Source organism: Pristiophorus japonicus, chromosome 15 (assembly GCF_044704955.1).
Source record: "Pristiophorus japonicus isolate sPriJap1 chromosome 15, sPriJap1.hap1, whole genome shotgun sequence".
Taxonomy (NCBI): domain Eukaryota; kingdom Metazoa; phylum Chordata; class Chondrichthyes; family Pristiophoridae; genus Pristiophorus; species Pristiophorus japonicus.
This window is the reverse complement of record NC_091991.1, coordinates 177,832,103-177,850,892: the sequence shown is the minus strand read 5'-3', so window position 1 is coordinate 177,850,892 and position 18,790 is coordinate 177,832,103. Positions and strand designations below refer to the sequence as shown.

Here is an 18,790-nt window from a genome sequence, read left to right as displayed (position 1 = left end):
ATGGGCAGAAGGGTGGATATCAGTCTGAATTTTGTGCCCCTCTCTGGTCACACCAAACCTGAGGCCAGTAACCTTACATATTACAAAAGTTGCCCCCAGTGCTTGGTGCAAATAGAGAGAACAAAGAGGCTCCATGAGGTCTGCAGCGATCGCAAATTTTCCTTCTGGGGGAAATCCAAATCCTTTGAGGACTTGCAAAAGACAGAGTTGTCCAACTTCATCACCAACAACAATCAACTAATTATCTACTGCGTCAACCCTCAGGTGGCAAGCACTCTTTGGAAAGAAGTGCTGTATTTGCTGAATCGAAACTTCGAGCACCGGACTCCAGTAAAGAGGCCTTGGCCCATAGATGCCTACTTCAGGAGATTGCAGAAGCAAAGACCATTCAGAAAATGGGTGCTCCGGCAAAATAATGTCAAGTTTCTTTTAGTTTACCATCCATTCGTACAGTTGATTTCAGCGTACCAAGATAAGATCCAGAACCCAGACAAATACTTCTATGACTATTCTTTCCACATGCTCAAGTACTATGGGAAGATGCCCAATCCTCCAGCTACTGTCCAGAAAGCTCGTAAAGCAGGAATCAAAGCTACCTTCTCCCACTTCATTCAGTACCTGTTGGATCCCAGGAGACCGAAGGGACAGTTAAATAACCACTGGCGTCCAATTTCCCAACAATGCCACCCTTGTCAGGTAAAATACAATTTTATTGGGAAGTTAGAGACCTTGGGCACTGATGCCAATCACTTGCTCCGACTATTGGGTGCGGACATTATTCGCCCCCCACCAAAGTATTTGAATCAGACGACCATTAACGATTTGGAGCGATGGTTTCAAAACATTCCCATGGCTTGGAGGGAAAAGCTATATAAAGTTTATGAACCTGACTTTGTTCTCTTTGGGTACTCAAAGCCCAAGTGTCTGTTTCCTGAGAAAGAGCAGCAAAAAGCAATTTCTGGTCTTTAAAGATCTTCCTGCAGAACTGATTAGCCTATTTCTACATAATGGTTTTCTTTCAATCATATATTTTAATACCAATTGTTGGGGAAACATGCTATTTGTGATAATGTACAATAAATGAATACTCCCATCTATAAGAGTGCCATATCACATTGAAGCACCTTAATTTCCAATAAACAGCAGTGAGATGAATGATCAGTTGTTTTTTGCAGTGATGTCAGTTGAGGTTAGAATGTTGGCCAGGACACCAGGCGAACTCCCTGATTTTCATATAGTGCCGTGGGAGTCCCTCAAACATCCACTGGAACAGTTAGACAGGGTCTCAGTTTTAATGCCTCATCCGACCGACTTATACCTCACATATTTCGAGAGCAGTGTAGTTGGATACAAGTTACAAGGGAATTATAGACCGGTCAGCCTGACATCGGTAGTGGGTAAAATGATGGAATCAATTATTAAGGATGTCATAGCAGCACATTTGGAAAGAGGTGACATGATAGGTCCAAGTCAGCATGGATTTGTGAAAGGGAAATCATGCTTGACAAATCTTCTGGAATTTTTTGAGGATGTTTCCAGTAGAGTGGACAAGGGAGAACCAGTTGATGTGGTATATTTGGACTTTCCGAAGGCTTTCGACAAGGTCCCACACAAGAGATTAATGTGCAAAGTTAAAGCACATGGGATTGGGGGTAGTGTGCTGACATGGATTGAGAACTGGTTGTCAGACAGGAAGCAAAGAGTAGGAGTAAATGGGTACTTTTCAGAATGGCAGGCAGTGACTAGTGGGGTACCGCAGGGTTCTGAGCTGGGGCCCCAGCTATTTACACTGTACATTAATGATTTAGACGAAGGGATTAAATGTTGTATCTCCAAATTTGCGGATGACACTAAGTTGGGTGGCAGTGTGAGCTGCGAGGAGGATGCTATGAGGCTGCAGAGTGACTTGGATAGGTTAGGTGAGTGGGCAAATGCATGGCAGATGAAGTATAATGTGGATAAATGTGAGGTTATCCACTTTGGTGGTAAAAACAGAGAGACAGACTATTATCTGAATGGTGACAGATTAGGAAAAGGGGAGGTGCAATGAGACCTGGGTGTCATGGTACATCAATCATTGAAGGTTGGCATGCAGGTACAGCAGGCGGTTAAGAAAGCAAATGGCATGTTGGCCTTCATAGCGAGGGGATTTGAGCACAGGGGCAGGGAGGTGTTGCTACAGTTGTACAGGGCCTTGGTGAGGCCACACCTGGAGTATTGTGTACAGTTTTGGTCTCCTAACTTGAGGAAGGACATTCTTGCTATTGAGGGAGTGCAGCGAAGGTTCACCAGACTGATTCCCGGGATGGCAGGACTGACCTATCAAGAAAGACTGGATCAACTGGGCTTGTATTCACTGGAGTTCAGAAGAATGAGAGGGGACCTCACAGAAACGTTTAAAATTCTGACGGGTTTAGACAGGTTAGATGCAGGAAGAATGTTCCCAATGTTGGGGAAGTCCAGAACCTGGGGTCACAGTCCAAGCATAAGGGATAAGCCATTTAGGACCGAGATGAGGAGAAACTTCTTCACCCAGAGAGTGGTGAACCTGTGGAATTCTCTACCACAGAAAGTTGTTGAGGCCAATTCACTAAATATATTCAAAAAGGAGTTAGATGAAGTCCTTACTACGAGGGGGATCAAGGGGTATGGCGAGAAAGCAGGAATGGGGTACTGAAGTTGCATATTCAGCCATGAACTCATTGAATGGCGGTGCAGGCTAGAAGGGCCAAATGGCCTACTCCTGCACCTATTTTCTATGTTTCTATGTTTCAAACAGCACTTTGCAGGATGAGTGTCATTATTATGGAAGCTATGAAAGATGTGGGTGAGTTATCGCTATTTAGGGCAGGGTAGCGGCAGCTTGTAATTTCAACCCCCTAACCCCTGGATTTGAGTTATAGTTGTGCAGCGCAGGCTGCCAGTGGGATTCCCATTGAAGATCTCTGCTACTTAAAGGGGAAGAAACATTCCTGAAGGTGGAAATGGAGCCACATAAATGCAAGTTGTTGTTGTTTTCCAGTGACTTCTTGGGGTGAAATGTGCATGTGTGGATGTCAGACTCAGTTCAGATACCCTCCACCATCAAATTGCCCATTAATACTCATTCACCCTCATCCATGCTTTTGTACCCTCTAGACTTGATTATTCCAACGCTCTCCTGACCGGCCTTCCATCTTCCACCCTCCATAAACTTTAGCTCATCCAAACTCTGCCTCCCGTATCCTAACTCTCACAAAGTCCCGTTCACCCATTACCCCTGTGCTCGCTGATCTACACCTCAATTTTAAAATTATCATCCTTGTTTTCAAATTCCTCCATAGCCTTGCCCCCCGCCCCCCCATCTCTGTAACGACCTGTAACCCTCCGAGATCTCTGTACTTCTCCAATTCTGACCTCATGCGCATCCCCAATTTTAATTGCTCCACCATTGGCAGCAGTGCTTTTAACTGCCTAGGCCCTGAGCTCTGGAATTCCCTCCCAAAGCCCCTCTGGCTCTCTATCTCTCTCTTCTCCTTTAAGACACTCCTTAAAACTTATCTCTTTGACCAAGTTTTTGGTCCTCTGTCCTAATATCTCCTTATGTGGCTCAGTGTCAAATTTTGTTAATGTTCCTGTGAAGCGCCTTGGGATGTTTTACTACGTTAAAGGTGCTACATAAATACAACTTGTTGTTGACTGAGTTAACAAGTGAATTGTCTGTTGAGTGAAGTATTGGAGAGAGATGAGCACTCAAAGTAGATCGCAACTGGAGGGAAAAACACACTACAACAGTGACTACACTTCTAAAGTACTTCTTTAGTTGTCAAGTGCTGTGGGACATTCTGAAGTTATGAAAGGCAAGTTCTTTCTTTCCTTTAATGACAATGATGGGACCTGCAATCGAGACAGGGTCTGACTCCATGAGTTAAGAATCCCCATGGCTGAAATTGCCCAACGCCCGAAACAAGTTGCACCTACTGCTCTTGAAGTGTTCCGGCCGCCCCAATGTATGGGGCGGCCAAACCAGAGAAATTCAGCACTTCGTGTTGGAGTGGGGCAGAAGTGGCCTCATCATCAGGGCGGAAGTGGGGTTGGGTCGGAGTAGCTGGCGCTCAAAGTCATCGGCGCCGTGCTGATGATGTCATCACAATGGCGCGTCACAATGTCTCTCCCCATCAGGAGGTCTGCTGCGAACTCTGCAGCTATTTTAGTGGCAAACATTGGGTCACCTGGGAAGGTTTCGGCTGGGCCAACGGCCCAGTACCCAAGTGGGGGTGCCAGGCTGCCTGTTGGCGGCCCGGCCGAACCCGCGGCCATAACTGTCAGCCTGACCTGGCAGCCGGCCGACAAAAAAAAAAATAACATGGCGTTGCCGGCAGTGTTACCTCCCCTTTAAGGGCGACCACAAACAGGGTACAGACAGCCGGGGGCACCGCTCCTGTGGGGCAATTCCAGGAAAGGGGCAATTTCCCGCAGGGCAATTTCGGGAAGGGGTCACCGCAGGTTGTTACGGGGTCGGTGCGTGCACGCCACGGCGGGAAAACGGGCGGAGCCGGCCCCAACACCGCTCCAAACCCGAGGATGGGCAGTTTTTTAAATGACGGCCCCTCCGCGGAGACTCAGCAGCCATTCCGTACCGATCCGTAGTCGCCGCTTTCAGGCGGCCACGGGCCTTATAGAAAGAGGCAATTTCTGCCCCCCCCATGTTTAAAGATTAATTAAGTTAAATTGCATTTTAATACACATTAAATATATACAATACAATTCTTTAAACAGTACATAAACATTATTAAAATATGAACATTTTATTTCAAGTTTCTATTTACAATAAAAATTAAAAATAAATCTTGTTACAAAAATATTACACAAATTATCATAAATACAATTAAGAGTCTGAAAATATCATAAATATCCCCCCCCTCTCACTATAAATCGCAAGGCACAGATGATTATAAAACATTCAAATAGGATACATTGTTCAAAAGGTATCACGTTAACTTCTTAACCTAATTTTCTCATTGCAAATCCCTCTAAGATACCAATACATAGTTCTTCCACACTACCAAAGCCTCTCTACCACCTACAAGTCAGGAGTGTGATGGAATACTCTCCATGTGCCCGGATGAGTGCAGCTCCAACAACACTCAAGAAGCTCGACACCATGCAGGACAAAGCAGCCCGCTTGATTGGCACCCCATCCACCACCTTAAACATTCACTCCCTCCACCACCAGCACACCGTGGCTGCAGTGTGTACCATCTACAAGATGCACTGCAGCAACTCGCCAAGGCTTCTTTGCAGCACCTCCCAAACCAGTGACCTCTACCACCTAGAACAGCAGGCAGATGGGAACACAACTACCCTCCAAGTCACACACCATCCTGACTTGGAAATATATCGCTGTTCCTCCATTGTCGCTGGGTCACAATCCTGGAACTCCCTGCCTAACAGCACTGTGGGAGCACCTTCACCACACGGACTGCAGCGGTTCAAGAGGAAGGCTCACCACCATCTTCGCAAAGTCAACTCGGGATAGGCAATAAATGCCGGCCTTGCCAGTGACGCACATGTCCCGAGAATTAATAAAAAAACACTATGCACACTGCTTCCAAAAACATGGAGAAAAAATGTCACGAAGCACAGAAATGAGAAAGGTAGCAAGTACTTTTTATCAAAAGCATTTACCCTCCAATGATAGGCACGTAATCCATTTTCTCCCCAGTACATTTCTAAATCCTCTGCACATCTGCCCTTCACTTGCCCATTTTGGATTACCACTGTGAGGTGTTCAATACCCATCGAGCAAGGCAACAGAATTTAATTTCCCGCTCCCTACGCAGGGAGCTAGCCGCTGTCCACGATCTGCGTCACTCACACGGGGTCAGATATGTGTCCTGTCGCACAGTAACGTTACGTGTTAGCGCTGTGTGACACTTCCTAATGACAAGTATCCAAATCAAACTCATGAAAGTCCAAATCAGACACAACTTTTCCAAATGGTATTCCAACTTTGCAGGACTTGCGTCAGATTGCAGTTTATGCACCAAACCTTCGTATCTTTTCAAAGGCTGCAGAAAGTGGCACCACCATCCCCGGCCAGAATGGAGATGATTGGGTAATTCCCTCGTCAATCACGCCTGGAGACCGCACTGCTGCACGTAACTGGGGTTGATTTTACACACATAATTTGCATTATGTAACTATCCAGCACTCGCTGCATTTCGCTGGCGAAATAATCCTGCTTTTCCTGAGACTTTCCGGAGAGTTTCAGCCATAAGTTGTGCTTGCTGCAGTTTGTAGAGACTCTATTTAAATAGGGCTACTCATAGTGACATCGCAAGCCCGACCAGAATGGAGATGATTGGTTGACACAGTGGTGTCAATACTTGCTCTGCTTTTGGAAATAGTTTCCAAGCAATTTCAAATTTGCCGACAAATGCATCCAGATGCTTCCCAAGGTAGGAAAGACATGCATCCTGCACCACCTCCCCCCGAATGGTAACAGGAATCGGTGACTACAATACGACTCAAACTTTCAGATGCTGGGTATGTCTGCTGTGCATATTCAGCAATTTCTGCTTTTAATAAAGAGTTGTTTCTGGAACCAAGGCTGCTGGGTAGAATTTGAATAAAGAATAATTACAGTTCTGAGGAGCGGGAAAAAATGTGCTTGTTTCATTAAGGGCTAAAGGAACAGGATTTGGGCCACAACCTAATAGGACAACATAGGTTTGGTTGGTTGAATAACCCGGTGTCCAAAGCTCAGCAGGTATTGAGCTCTGGAAGGGTTGTGCAAGGATTGGTACAACGACCTGTGAGGATCCAGCCACAACGCTTCCATCAAAGTCTTTGGGCACCGACCTGTGATGGACTCCGCAGCGGAAGAGCTGGTGCAAGGTGTGAATCCGCAGCATTTATTGCTGCATTCGCACTACAGAGATGCTTCTGTTCGAAGTGAAGTGGCGCCATACGGTGTGGAGGGTGCAGTGCTGGGGAATCTGCACCATTTACAATGCCATGGGCGGTTTCCAGGACCCAGGCAGCAATGGAAAAGCAAGATTATTAAATCTTGTGAAACAAAAGCAAAATACTGCATTTGCTGGAAATCTGAAATAAACAGAGAAAAAGCTGGGAATACTCAGCAGGTCAGGTGGCATCTGTGGAGAGAGAAACAGAGTTAACGTTTCAGGTCGATGACCCTTCGTGAGCTCTGATGAAAGGTCATCGACCTGAAAAGTTAACTCTTTCTCTCTCCACTGATGCTGCCTGACCTGCTGAGTATTTCCAGCATTTTCTCTTTTTGCTAAATCAATGATCTGTTTTATATAATTTTTGTAAAAAATAGGATTAAACTCTCCTTAACAATTAGCCATCCCATACACCATGATTTCTGCACTTCTGTAAATCTACCAAACTCTCCCACCTCCCTCTTGACTCCCCCACCTCCTCCACACATGCTCAGATTGGCGGACTCTAGAAGTTGGAGTCCTGACGTTTCAGTGGCTGTGATGGTGAAACAACAATGACATCGTCAGAATCGTCCGATTCCACTTCTCTGGATGTCTGAGGCAGGCTCCGGCTGGACCTCGCTGGAAGTGAAGAAAACCACATGTGTTGTTGGATGCCAAACATTTTTATTTAAACTTTTTAAGAGTAGGAATAGACAGGATATGAGGTGGTTCTTCCTCTCCCAGAGAGCTGTAAGCTTCTGAACTACATTGCTGGCTGGTGCAGTGAGTGCTGACTCTCTGCCTTCAAAAGGGAGCTGGACTGGTTCCTGATTGGGGCAGAGATCGCATTGTATAGAAGGTAAGTGTCTTTATAAAAAGAAGACAGACTTGGATTTATATAACGTCTTTCACGACCCCCGGACGTCTCAAAGCACTTTACAGCCAATGAAGTACTTTTGGAGTGTAGTCACAGTTGAAATGTAGGAAATGCGGCAGCCAATTTGCGCACAAGCAAGTTCCCACAAACAGCAATGTGATAATGACCAGATAATCTGTTTTTTTGTTGTGTTTATTGAGGGATAAATATTGGCCAGGACACTGGGGATAATTCCCCTGCTCTTCTTCGAAATACAGGTACAACGTCTCAAATCCGGCTGTCCGAAAATTGGAATTGTCTGAAAACTGGACATTTTTGAGAAAATCCCATTTGATATTCAGTAAAATAAAATCTGGAATTATTGTCCAAAAACCGGCGGGCCTGACTAGTTATCAGCTTCGCCACTCTATTTTAAATGGTGTGTGATCGGTCCAAGCCTTACCGAATGACCCTTGACCCGGCCCGACTGACCTGACCCACACCACCATTATTCTACTTCATGTATTCCAAAATCTGGAAAGATCCGAAAACCGGCACGGTCCCAAGGTCGCCGGATTTGAGACGTTGTGCCTGTAGCTCCAATGGGATCTTTTACGTCCACCTGAGAGAGCAGACGGGGCCTTGGTTTAACGTCTCATCTAAAAGATGGCACCTCCGACAGTGCAGCCCTCCTTCAGCACTGCACTGCGAGTGTCAGCCTAGATTTGTTTTTGCTCAAGTGCTACTCCAGGGACTTGAACCCACAACCTTCTGGCTCAGAAGCAAGTGCGCTACCCACTGAGCCACAGCTGACACTGGACTTGTATAACACTTGTATAGATAACAATTGGTCCATGTGATCTCCTGGACTGGTTTCCATCGCCTGAGGGCGTCGGAGAGGACTATTGCAGAGAATCTTTTCTCTTGTTGGACCTGGGGTTTCCCCCTGTTTTTTGCCTTCCCCAGGAGATTACATAGCTGCAGGGAGTGGTGAGGTGGAGGGTGGGATGAGTGAGAAGAAGTCTTTAGTAGTCATAATGTTCCGGCCATCAAGGTGTGGGGCAGTCTTGATGGACCAGCTGGTCTTCTCCTGCCTGTCAATTTTATATATTTGTAGTTATTAATGTAATTTTTAATTAATGCGACTCCATTGTCAGTTGTACTTTTTTTGTTTAAGCTACTATTTTGACCTGCTGTTGAGTCGGACAAAGATTGCTCCACCCTCTGACCCTCCGCCCCCCCCCCCTCACCCCACCCCAGAACCAACTGACCAATGCCATCATGAGGCTGCTGGGGTTGGGGCGTGGGGAGGCAAATATCTCCATCGATGTTGTCACCCATACTGTAGGAAGGGGCCTGTTGACATGGGACTCACCCTGGGAGTGGGCGAGGTCCTTGTTCTAGACGTCGTCTGGTCTTTTTCCAACCACCGAACCCACAGAGGGTTCTCAGCCGCCAACCCCCTCCCCCTCCCCCTCCCCCCTCCCCCACAGCGTGTCAAGGCGTGCAGCGCATCTGTGGCAATAACCTGTCTTGCGCTTGGAGTGTTCAGTGTCGGTAATGGAGTCCCTAATGATAACTGCGAGATTCCAGTTAGATGCCTTTAACTCACCGAGCCAGCTTTGGTAATTCCTTGGCTATTATCTGCGGAGGGCTTTACGGTGACATTTTGCACCCTCTTTGCCAAGACCCTTGCCTGCTTTACCAGCGAACACCTAGTGCCTGTGGAACCGAAGACTAGTAAAGGGTTGGCATCTTCAGGAGAGGAAGAGGGGTAAAAATTGGGTGAATAAAGGAGGAAGAAACTGTTTGGAAAGGAATTGGAAATAAAAATACCTTTGACCCAAGAGTGGGAGTACTTACCCGTTGAAGGTCTATTTGGTGAGATTTTGAGCTTCTTTAAAGGTTCTGTTTCTTCTTGGTCTTCATCCTCGAATATATCCTCTTCTATTTCATCACTATATTCATCGTCTTTAAGATATCCTGCAACAAGAATACATAGAATTTACGCACAGAAACAGGCCATTCAGCCCAACGAGTCCGTGCCGATGTTTATGCTCCACATGAGCCTCCTCCCACCCCTTTTCATCTCACCCTATCGGCATATCCTTCTATTCCTTCCTCCCTCATGTGTTTATTTAGCTTCCCCTTAAATGTATCTATGCTATTCGCCTCAACTACTCCTTGTGGAAGCGAGTTCCACATTCTAACCACTCTCTGGATAAAGAGGTTCCTCCTGAACTCCCTATTAGATTTATTAATGACTATCTTATTTTTATGGCCCCTAGTTTTGATCTCACCCAAGAAGTGGAAACACTTTCTCTACATCTACCCTATCAAACCTCTTCGTAATCTTAAAGATTTATCGGGTACTTTTCAGCCTTCTCTTTTTTTTTTTAAACAGAACAGAGCCCCAGTCTGTTCAATCTTTCCTGATGGGCATAACCTCTCAGTTCTAGCATCATCCTTGTAATACACGTGGTCATTTAAGTTATGAATCAAGGTAGTGTGATGTGCAAGTTATTGGAGCCACACATAGTGATCTGAAGTATAGGCGGGAAGACAGATTCAATCAACTCTGCCCGGCTACATTGAGTTCCCTAGCATGTTGCTGCATGGAGGTGCTTGGCCTCCAACTGCAAGGAATGGGTGGCGGGGGAGAGAATAATTATTATTCTGGTCTGACTCAGGGAAGCTTATTATAGGTTTTAACAGGAGAGGGCCATAGTTTCTCGAGTTTAGGTGATCTCATTGAAAGACTCCAAGGGGGATTGACAGGATGGATGCTGAGAGGTTGTTTCCCCTGGCTGGAGAGCCTATAAATAGGGGGCATAGTCTCAGAATAAGGGGTCAGCCATTTAAGACTGAGATGAGAAGGAACTTCTTCACTCAGAAGATTGTGAATCTTTGGAATTCTCTGCCCCAGAGGGCTGTGGATGCTGAATCGTTGAGTATATTCAAGGCTGAGAGAGATAGATTTTTGGACTCTAGGGGAATCAAGGGATATGGGGATCGGGCAGGAAAGTGGAGTTGAGGTCGAAGATCAGCCATGATCTTACTGAATGGCGGAGCAGGCTCGAGGAGCCGTATGACCTACTCCTGCTCCTATTTCTTATGTTCTTATAGAAGTGTAAACAAACAGACTATAAGTGTCGGCTTAGCTCAGTTGGTAGCACTCTCACCTTGGGAGTCAGAAGGCTGTGGGTTCAAACCGCACTACAGGCCCGGGAACATAATCTAGGCCGACACTTCAGTGCAGCACTGAGGGAGTGCTGCATTGTCAGAGGTGCCGTCTTTCGGATGAGATGTTACTTCATCTCTCTCTCTTCAGGAGGATGTAAAATATTCCCCTGGCACTATTTGAAGAGGATCAGAGAGGTCAGCTGGAGCCTTAGCCAACATTTCTCCCTCAACCAATGCTGCCGAGAAGAACATTTATTTGCTGTTTGTGGGACTTTGCTGTGCGCAGAATGGCTGCCGTGTTTGCCTACAAAACAACAATGACTGTGCTTCAAAAGTGATCCACTGGTTGTAAAACCTTTTGGGGCACGCTGAGGATGGGAAACGTTCTAGATACATGCAAGCTCTTTCTTTTACAGAACTTCGGCTGAGTGGGAATGAAACTTGTCACCATTATTAACCCTTTTCCAAGGCACTAACTTATCTTAAACCCTTGAGGGCCTTGATAAGAATCTTACCCCAAATTAAATCTAGAAAAGCACATAGAACATAAGAAATAGGAGTAGGCCATACGACCTCTCGAGCCTGCTCTGCCATGGCTGATCTCCGACCTCAACTCTACTTTCCCGCCTTATCCCCACATCCCCTGATTCCCCATGGGCTTGAAAACATTCCTCTGCGAAGAATGGGAATGGGAATAGGAAAGTGTTTGTTTTAGTTGGAACAACCAGGCCTTCCAAACCCTGCAACAAGCACGAATAGTGCAGTTGGCTGTCGTTAGTGCCTAAATATTTCTAAGTGTACAGTAGGTGCAAGCTGGTGAGGAGCTTTACTTGGTCACAATAAACCCGGCTAACTTTGGTGGAAGAAAGGTTGCCAGCCTACAAGCCAGGAGCTTTCTACACCTACCAGAATACTTCAACCGTGGCTGGGCATCGCTGGATTTTCTCGCTGCGATTGTGGTCTCTCTTGTGTCTCCTGCAGATCGACCCTTTCTTTGCTCAGCACCACGAGAGATAAAGAGATAAAACAGAAGCAAATGGAAACTTTCCTTTAGACTTTCCAGATTTAAATGCTGAAAATGCACAGAAGGTCCAAAAGACAGAAAGTGGTTCTACTGCTTCGGTTATTTAAATCCTGGGTAGTGGAGATCACGGTGCATCAAGTTGGCATCTGAAAGAGATGACAGGTTCATGTCTCTCCCCAAATAGCCTGTCTTAGTCTGTGGGAACCAGAAAGAACCTAAAGTCCATCCCCCACAGCATTCAATTATTTCTTAAATCACACCAGTGGACTCACCTCCACGACTCTATCTGAAGTCCACGACAAGTGTTGATCACTCTCTGTTCAGAAGAACTTCTGGATATCAATCCTAAATTTTATTTTTACCAGTTTGAACACGTGTGCTCTTGCTCTACTCTCACAGTTTAGTATGAAGTAATTTCTCGATGCGTTGGGCACCTCTAAGATCACCGTCCAACGCCCTGTTGCAAGGCTTAAAAGTCCAAGGGCCTCCAGTCTTCCCTCATAATCCAGACCTTTGGCTCGTCTCCTACACGCAGACGTCTCCCTTGTGCCTCGGTGACCCCAACCGGACTCGAGGTGTGGTCGGAGCATAGTTTGACCACCTACTCTTACTGTTTTGGCTAGATATTACAGTGGACATGTTTATCGTTGACTCTCCCTTTTCAACTTCATTAACATCATTTTTCCTTCCCATGTGCCATACTTTAAATTTATCAGCATTAAACTTCAGTTGCCATTGTTCTGCTCACTTGCATATTTTCTCTAGTTCGTTCTGTAATCTCTGAGTTGCCTCTTCCGATTCCACTGCCCCTTCTAGTTTGGTATCGGGCAAATTTGACCAGTTTGTGTTGGGTCTCTGTGTCCAGGCTCGAGGGGCCAAATGGCCTACTCCTGCTCCTGCTCCTATTTCTTATTTTGACATGCCTTTGGAACATGGTCACCACGTTACCCTGTTTCTAATCTTCTGGTACCTCCCCAGTATCCAGTGACTCCTTGACCATGGTTGTCAATGTTTCACAAATCTCCTCCCTAGTCCCTCTTGGTCCCCTGGGAGAAATATCATCTGTCCCTGGGGGATTTGTTTGTTTCAGGACAGAACAGTTCTGATGCAGGCCTCCATCTAACCTGCCTTTCTCTTTCTGACACTCTCCCTACACTCCTAAATATAAGCAAACTGCGGATCTGCCGTTAAATCGAGTGCAAACTGAACAAGGGAAACCTGTCCTTTATGGCTGCGCTTTTCCACAATCAGACCTCTGTGTTGGGCAGCAGAGTCCAGCAGACCTGCAAGGAGAGATTTTCCTGTCATCTCTGGAATCAACTTAATGAACCTTCTCTGAACTGCCTCCAAAGCAAGTATATCCTCTCTTAAATATGGAAACCAAAACTGTACGCAGTATTCCAGGTTTGGCTTCACCAATACCCTGTATAACTGTAGCAAGCCTTCCCTGCTTTTATACTCCATCCCCTTTGCAATAAAGGCCAAGATTCCATTGGCCTTCCTGATCACTTGCTGTACCTGCATACTATCCTTTTGTGTTTCATGCACCAGGACCCCCAGGTCCCGCTGTACTGCAGCACTTTGCAATCTTTCCCCATTTAAATGATAACTTGCTCTGGGAAAATCTATATAGAGACTGACAGCTGACAACACATGGAAACGGGAGAGAATCGTGCACGGAGGCTGTTCTCTTGATAATGGAGCGGGTCTGTTTATGCAAAGCCCCACTCTTACCTCCCTCTGAGGTATTGCGTCCGAGTCAGATGAGCCCTGAAGGAGGACTGGATGAAGGAGACGGCCTCATCTCTCTCGTCCTCTGCCAGGAGTTGGTTCTGAATGCTGCTGTGAGAAACTCGAGGACTCTGGAATAAATAATTACATCAATATAGAATCATATATGTAAAATACACAGAACTGCTCACACTTACACAACATTTGCATTTGGCCCAACCGGTCTATGCTGGCGTTTATGCTTCCCACAGACGTCCTCCCATCCTACATCATCTATCTGAATAACCTATATTCCCTTCTCCCTCATGTGCTTATCTAGCTTCCCCTTAAATGCATCTATGCTATTCACCTCAATTAATCCTTGTGGTAGCAAGTTCCACATTGTTGCAACCCTTTGGGTAAAGAAGTTTCTCCTGAATTCCCTACTGGATTTATTAGTGACAATCATATTTACGGCCCCTAGTTCTGGTCTCTCTTTACAACTAATTGTAAAGCTAGGATCATCAAGTAGGAAACTCGTCCATTTTAGTCCAAATACATCACTTTGCTCTGTTGGTATCACTCGCTCCTCAGAGTCAGAAGGTCGTGGGTTCAACCCCCACTCCAGGACTTGAGCACAAAATCTAGGCTGGTGCTTCAGTGCAGTATAGAAACATAGAAACATAGAAAATAGGTGCAGGAGTAGGCCATTCGGCCCTTCTAGCCTGCACCGCCATTCAATGAGTTCATGGCTGAACATTCAACTTCAGTACCCCATTCCTGCTTTCTCGCCATACCCCTTGATCCCCCTAGTAGTAAGGACCTCATCTAACTCCTTTTTGAATATATTTAGTGAATTGGCCTCAACAACTTTCTGTGGTAGAGAATTCCACAGGTTCACCACTCTCTGGGTGTGCTGCACTGTCGGAGGTGCCGTCCTTCGGAGGAGACATTACACGCAGGTCCTGTCTGCCTGCTCAGGTGGAGGTAAATAATCCCATGTCTTGGTTCCAAATGGGAGATCTCCCGAGGTCCTGACCAACACCATCAATAACAGATTATGTTCATTCATTCATTCACTTGCTGTGTGTGGGACCTTGCTGTACACCTTTTGGCAGCTGAGTTTGCCTATACAACAGCGACTACACTTCAAAAAGTAATCCCATTGTTTGCAAAGTGCTTTGGTGCATCCGGAGTTCAAACGACACAAACTCATTTCACATTGGAACTTAGCAAACAGAATCAAGATTAGTTTCTTTAAATTTTATATGAATGGTGAGGTCTGTAACAATGATAACAGGAATATTCTCCTCACATTAATGAACTTAAGAATTAGGAGCAGGAGTCAGCCATTCGGCCCCTCGAACCTGCTCTGCCATTCAATGTGATCATGGCTAATCTTCTACCTCAACTCCACTTTCCTGCACTGTCCCCATATCCCTTGATTCCCTTATTATCCAAAAATCTATCAATCTGTCTTGAATATACTCCACGACTGAGCCTCCATCGCCCTCTGGGGCGGAGAATTCCAAAGATTCACAACCCTCTGAGTGAAGAAGTTTCTCCTCATCCTAATCCTAAATGGCCGACCCCTTATTCTGAGACTATGACTCCCCCCTGGTTCTTGACTCCTCAGCCAGAGGAAACATCCACCCTGTATCTACCCTGTCAAACCCTGTAAGAATTTCATTGAGGTCCGGTTAAGAGAGTAAGATCGCAGAAATTCTGGGAAGGTGTTAAATACCTTGTTCTGTCGAGGCGGGGCAATGGGTGCTTTCTTCAGACTTACAGAGTGCCTTCCCGCGAGCCTCTGCCGTGCTAAATGCCCTCGTACAGACGCTTGAATCACAGTAACTGCCTAGGGTTAACCAGAAGGGTAGAATGTTCATCCCAGAAAGCTTGAGGTCTACTTTAAAGCAGAACCCGACAGAATTTCCATCCTGGCTGATTTTAATGGATAATTTTGCTTCCTTAGTGTCAGTCATGGCTCAGTGGGCAGCACTCGCGCCTCTGAGTCAGAAGGTTGTGGGTTCAAGTCCCACTCCAGGAACTTGAGCACATAAATCTAGGCTGACACTCCAGTGCAGTGCTGAGGGAGTGCTGCACTGTCGGAGGTGCCGTCTTTCGAATGAGATGTTAAACTGAGGCCCCGGCTGGTCTCTCAGGTGGACGTAAAAGATCCCATGGCACTATTTAGAAGAAGAGCAGGGCAGTTATCCCCGGTGCCCTGGCCAATATTTATCCCTCAACCAACATAACAAAAACAGATTATCTGGTCATTATCACATTGCTGTTTGTGGGAGCTTGATGTGCATAAGTTGGCTGCCGCGTTTCCCACAATACAACAGTGACTACACTCCAAAAGTACTTAATTGGCTGTAAAGCACTTTGAGACCGTCCAGTGGTTGTGAATAGCATTATATAAATGTAAGTCTTTCTTAATTTCAGACATTTAAAAAAAAAAAGACAAAGAACTGTTAATTAAGTTGATAGTGCTGGAAAAAAGAACGTTTTCATTTTTAAGGAACTGCTGTTGGTTTCAAGCACTTGCACCACAGGTACACCGTGGGTTCGCTGCAGAGTAAAGTTTTGTAATCTGCCCCAGAGGAATGTCCCATACCTCACCCTCATCCACCGAGTGTGGATAAATTTATCGACAGTGCAAGTCCTACCCTCCAGTTTTATATCAGTAGTTTACATCGGAACAGGAGCAGGCCATTCAGTCCTTCGTGCCTGTTCCGCCATTCAATTAGATCATGGCTGATCTGTATCTTAACTCCGTCGACCTGCCTTGGTTCCATAAGCAATGTTTACGTCCGATTGCTTGAGTAGGTCGGCACTGCTGTGCACTTGACACTTGGGACAGCAAAGGTGTCTTTAATTGGCGGTTTAAGTCAACCCCTCTGAGAAGATTCAAGTGAGGTTGGATTAGCCTTGGGGCCAAACAAATTTGCTGCTTCCCAGTTTAAAGCAGGCTTGACAATAGTAGTTGGGATGATCTGATACCTTGGGCTGACTATTATGTGATTTTGTCCATGCTAACTGGGAGTAATAAATCCTTCCCCAGACCAATTATTTTGTGTTCTCTCATTCCTAGAAAGAGTACGGTACAAAAATAAATATCCTGCCTTTACTTCAGAATCATCACTTTATTTCATTTTCTTGGTTTCCCCAACACTGACACCAACTGTGACCGAGAGTACAAGTTTCCACTCTGAATCACAATGACTCAGGACTTCCTCTCCCTGAAGGGAACGCCTGGTCTCCACTTGGTATCTCTCTGTAGTAATAAGGCTCAGACCAGGAGCGAAGGTGGGTGTGGGCCAGGGGGGTGGTGGTTGTTGATTGGGATCGGACACATGTTCCATTGTACTGTGGTGCTCCGCATTGGGACTCTGTCACATTTGACGTGACATTGACACGGAGCTCAGAGCAGGGCGAGGGATGTGGCGTCCCTTGGAATCTGTCGCTTTCATTGTGTCCAAAGAATTTTATACAAAACTTGGGTAGTTAGGCAGCAGATGACATTGTAACAAAGGGAGGAAAGGGGTTCAAAAGTCTTGGGGCTGGATGTTTGGTCTTCTGCTGCCCGTGTTAGCGCCCTGGAGGGGCAGCAATGACGACGGTAAGCAGTTCCGGGCGGGCAGCCAGCTTCCGGACATTCGGTGCCGGTTTCGAGGGGGCGCGGAGCATTACCGCCCGGAAATGGCGAGCCGGTGTGCAAGGCCCCTGGTTGTGACACCGGCTCGATATTTGGATCACGCCCAATCCGTAGCGCTCCGTAGAGCTCCCTGGTGGGAACGCCTGTGGAAGCTGGCGTTCCAAGCTTAGCGGCCGCTGTGAGGTAAGGAATGTCGACCTGAGGTACGTGTGATTGTTTTTTATTGCGATTTATATTGTGGTAGCGTGAGTTATTTATTGTGAATGTTTTTTGTTGTGTATGTATGCACGCCTGTTTACTGTGTGATGTCTGTAACACTGTTATGCCACATTGAATGTACCCTTATACTGTACACACCTCACCGGTACACCAGAGGGTGCTGCTGCTGGAGACCTAGGGGTTGCCTGCACACGGCAGGTAACTCAGTATAAAAGGGAACTCACAGCTTATTGTCGTCACTCAGGAGCTGCAAATAAAGGACTGCAGGTCTACACAGTTTAAGTATCATACCCTGCCTCGTGGAGTCATTACTAAAGGTGCCTACACACACTACAACTGGTGACGGGAATACGAGGTCACGAACTACACGCTCAACATGTCTAACCTCAGCAACTTTCAGCAATTTACAGAGGGGGAAGATTGGGATGCTTTTGTGGAAAGATTGGAACACTTCTTTATAGCCAACAACCTGGACGGGGACACACCGACCACACGACCGAACAAACGCAGGGCCATTCTGCTTAGCAGTTGTGGACCCACCATCTACGGTCTCGTCAGGGACTTACTAGCCCCAGAGAAGACAACCACCAAGAGCTATAAGCAACTTGTAACAATCATACAGGAACAACTAAAACCGAAAGAAAGAATCCTCACAGCCAGGCGACCTGAGGGCCAAGAAATTGCCAAGTATGCTGCACACTTAAGAAGACTAGCTTCACCGTGTGAGTTTGGCAACCACCTTAATGAAGCACTGAGGGACATATTTGTCATCGAATCGGCCACGAAGGCCTCCTACACAAATTGCTCTCGGCTGACATCACGGTCACCCTGCAGAAAGCAATTCAAGTGAGCCAGGCCTACATGGTTTCGACCAGCGACTCCAGGTGAATGCTGACCCAGGACTCTAAACCGGTGAGTGCAGTGCACCGCATGGATACTTCTAAAGGCAGAAATGCTGCCCCGAGTCCCGCAACCCTGAGTCCGCCACAAGGGGCAAACCGCCCGTGCTGGCGCTGTGGAGGAAACCACAGGGCCCACCAATGCTGCTACAAAGATTATGCATGCAAAGGCTGCAAAGAGAAAGGGCACCTTCAGAGAATGTGCAGAAAAAGCTGTACTCACCGCGTCTCTGATGAGTTGGCTGATCACCGGGGCTCCGACACAGATGAAGATGAAGCTGCTCAAACCCTGGAAGAAGAGTATGG

At 46.4% G+C, this 18,790-nt stretch overlaps 2 protein-coding genes across 3 annotated transcripts in view; one reads left to right on the top strand and one right to left on the bottom strand.

The window, feature by feature from the left end:
• Nucleotides 1-969, top strand: LOC139225802 (carbohydrate sulfotransferase 12-like). The gene has a single exon (XM_070856649.1). It carries the CDS (start codon nt 1-3, stop codon nt 967-969), a length of 969 nt encoding a protein of 322 aa, XP_070712750.1.
• A 6,303-nt stretch (nt 970-7,272) lies between these two features.
• Nucleotides 7,273-18,790, bottom strand: part of iqce (IQ motif containing E) — a 53,987-nt gene continuing 42,469 nt past the window's right edge. The window contains exons 19-23 of one of the 2 annotated variants that reach the window (XM_070901343.1): nt 15,450-15,563; nt 13,730-13,857; nt 11,878-11,963; nt 9,652-9,771; nt 7,273-7,571 (exon numbers count right to left, since the gene is read on the bottom strand). In XM_070901343.1, the coding sequence (XP_070757444.1) occupies nt 7,456-7,571; nt 9,652-9,771; nt 11,878-11,963; nt 13,730-13,857; nt 15,450-15,563 (564 nt within the window). In that variant the 3' untranslated portion in view covers nt 7,273-7,455. Of the gene's footprint in view, nt 7,572-9,651; nt 9,772-11,877; nt 11,964-12,065; nt 12,142-13,729; nt 13,858-15,449; nt 15,564-18,790 lie in introns of those variants that run through there. The other variant, XM_070901344.1, reaches the window with a different exon arrangement.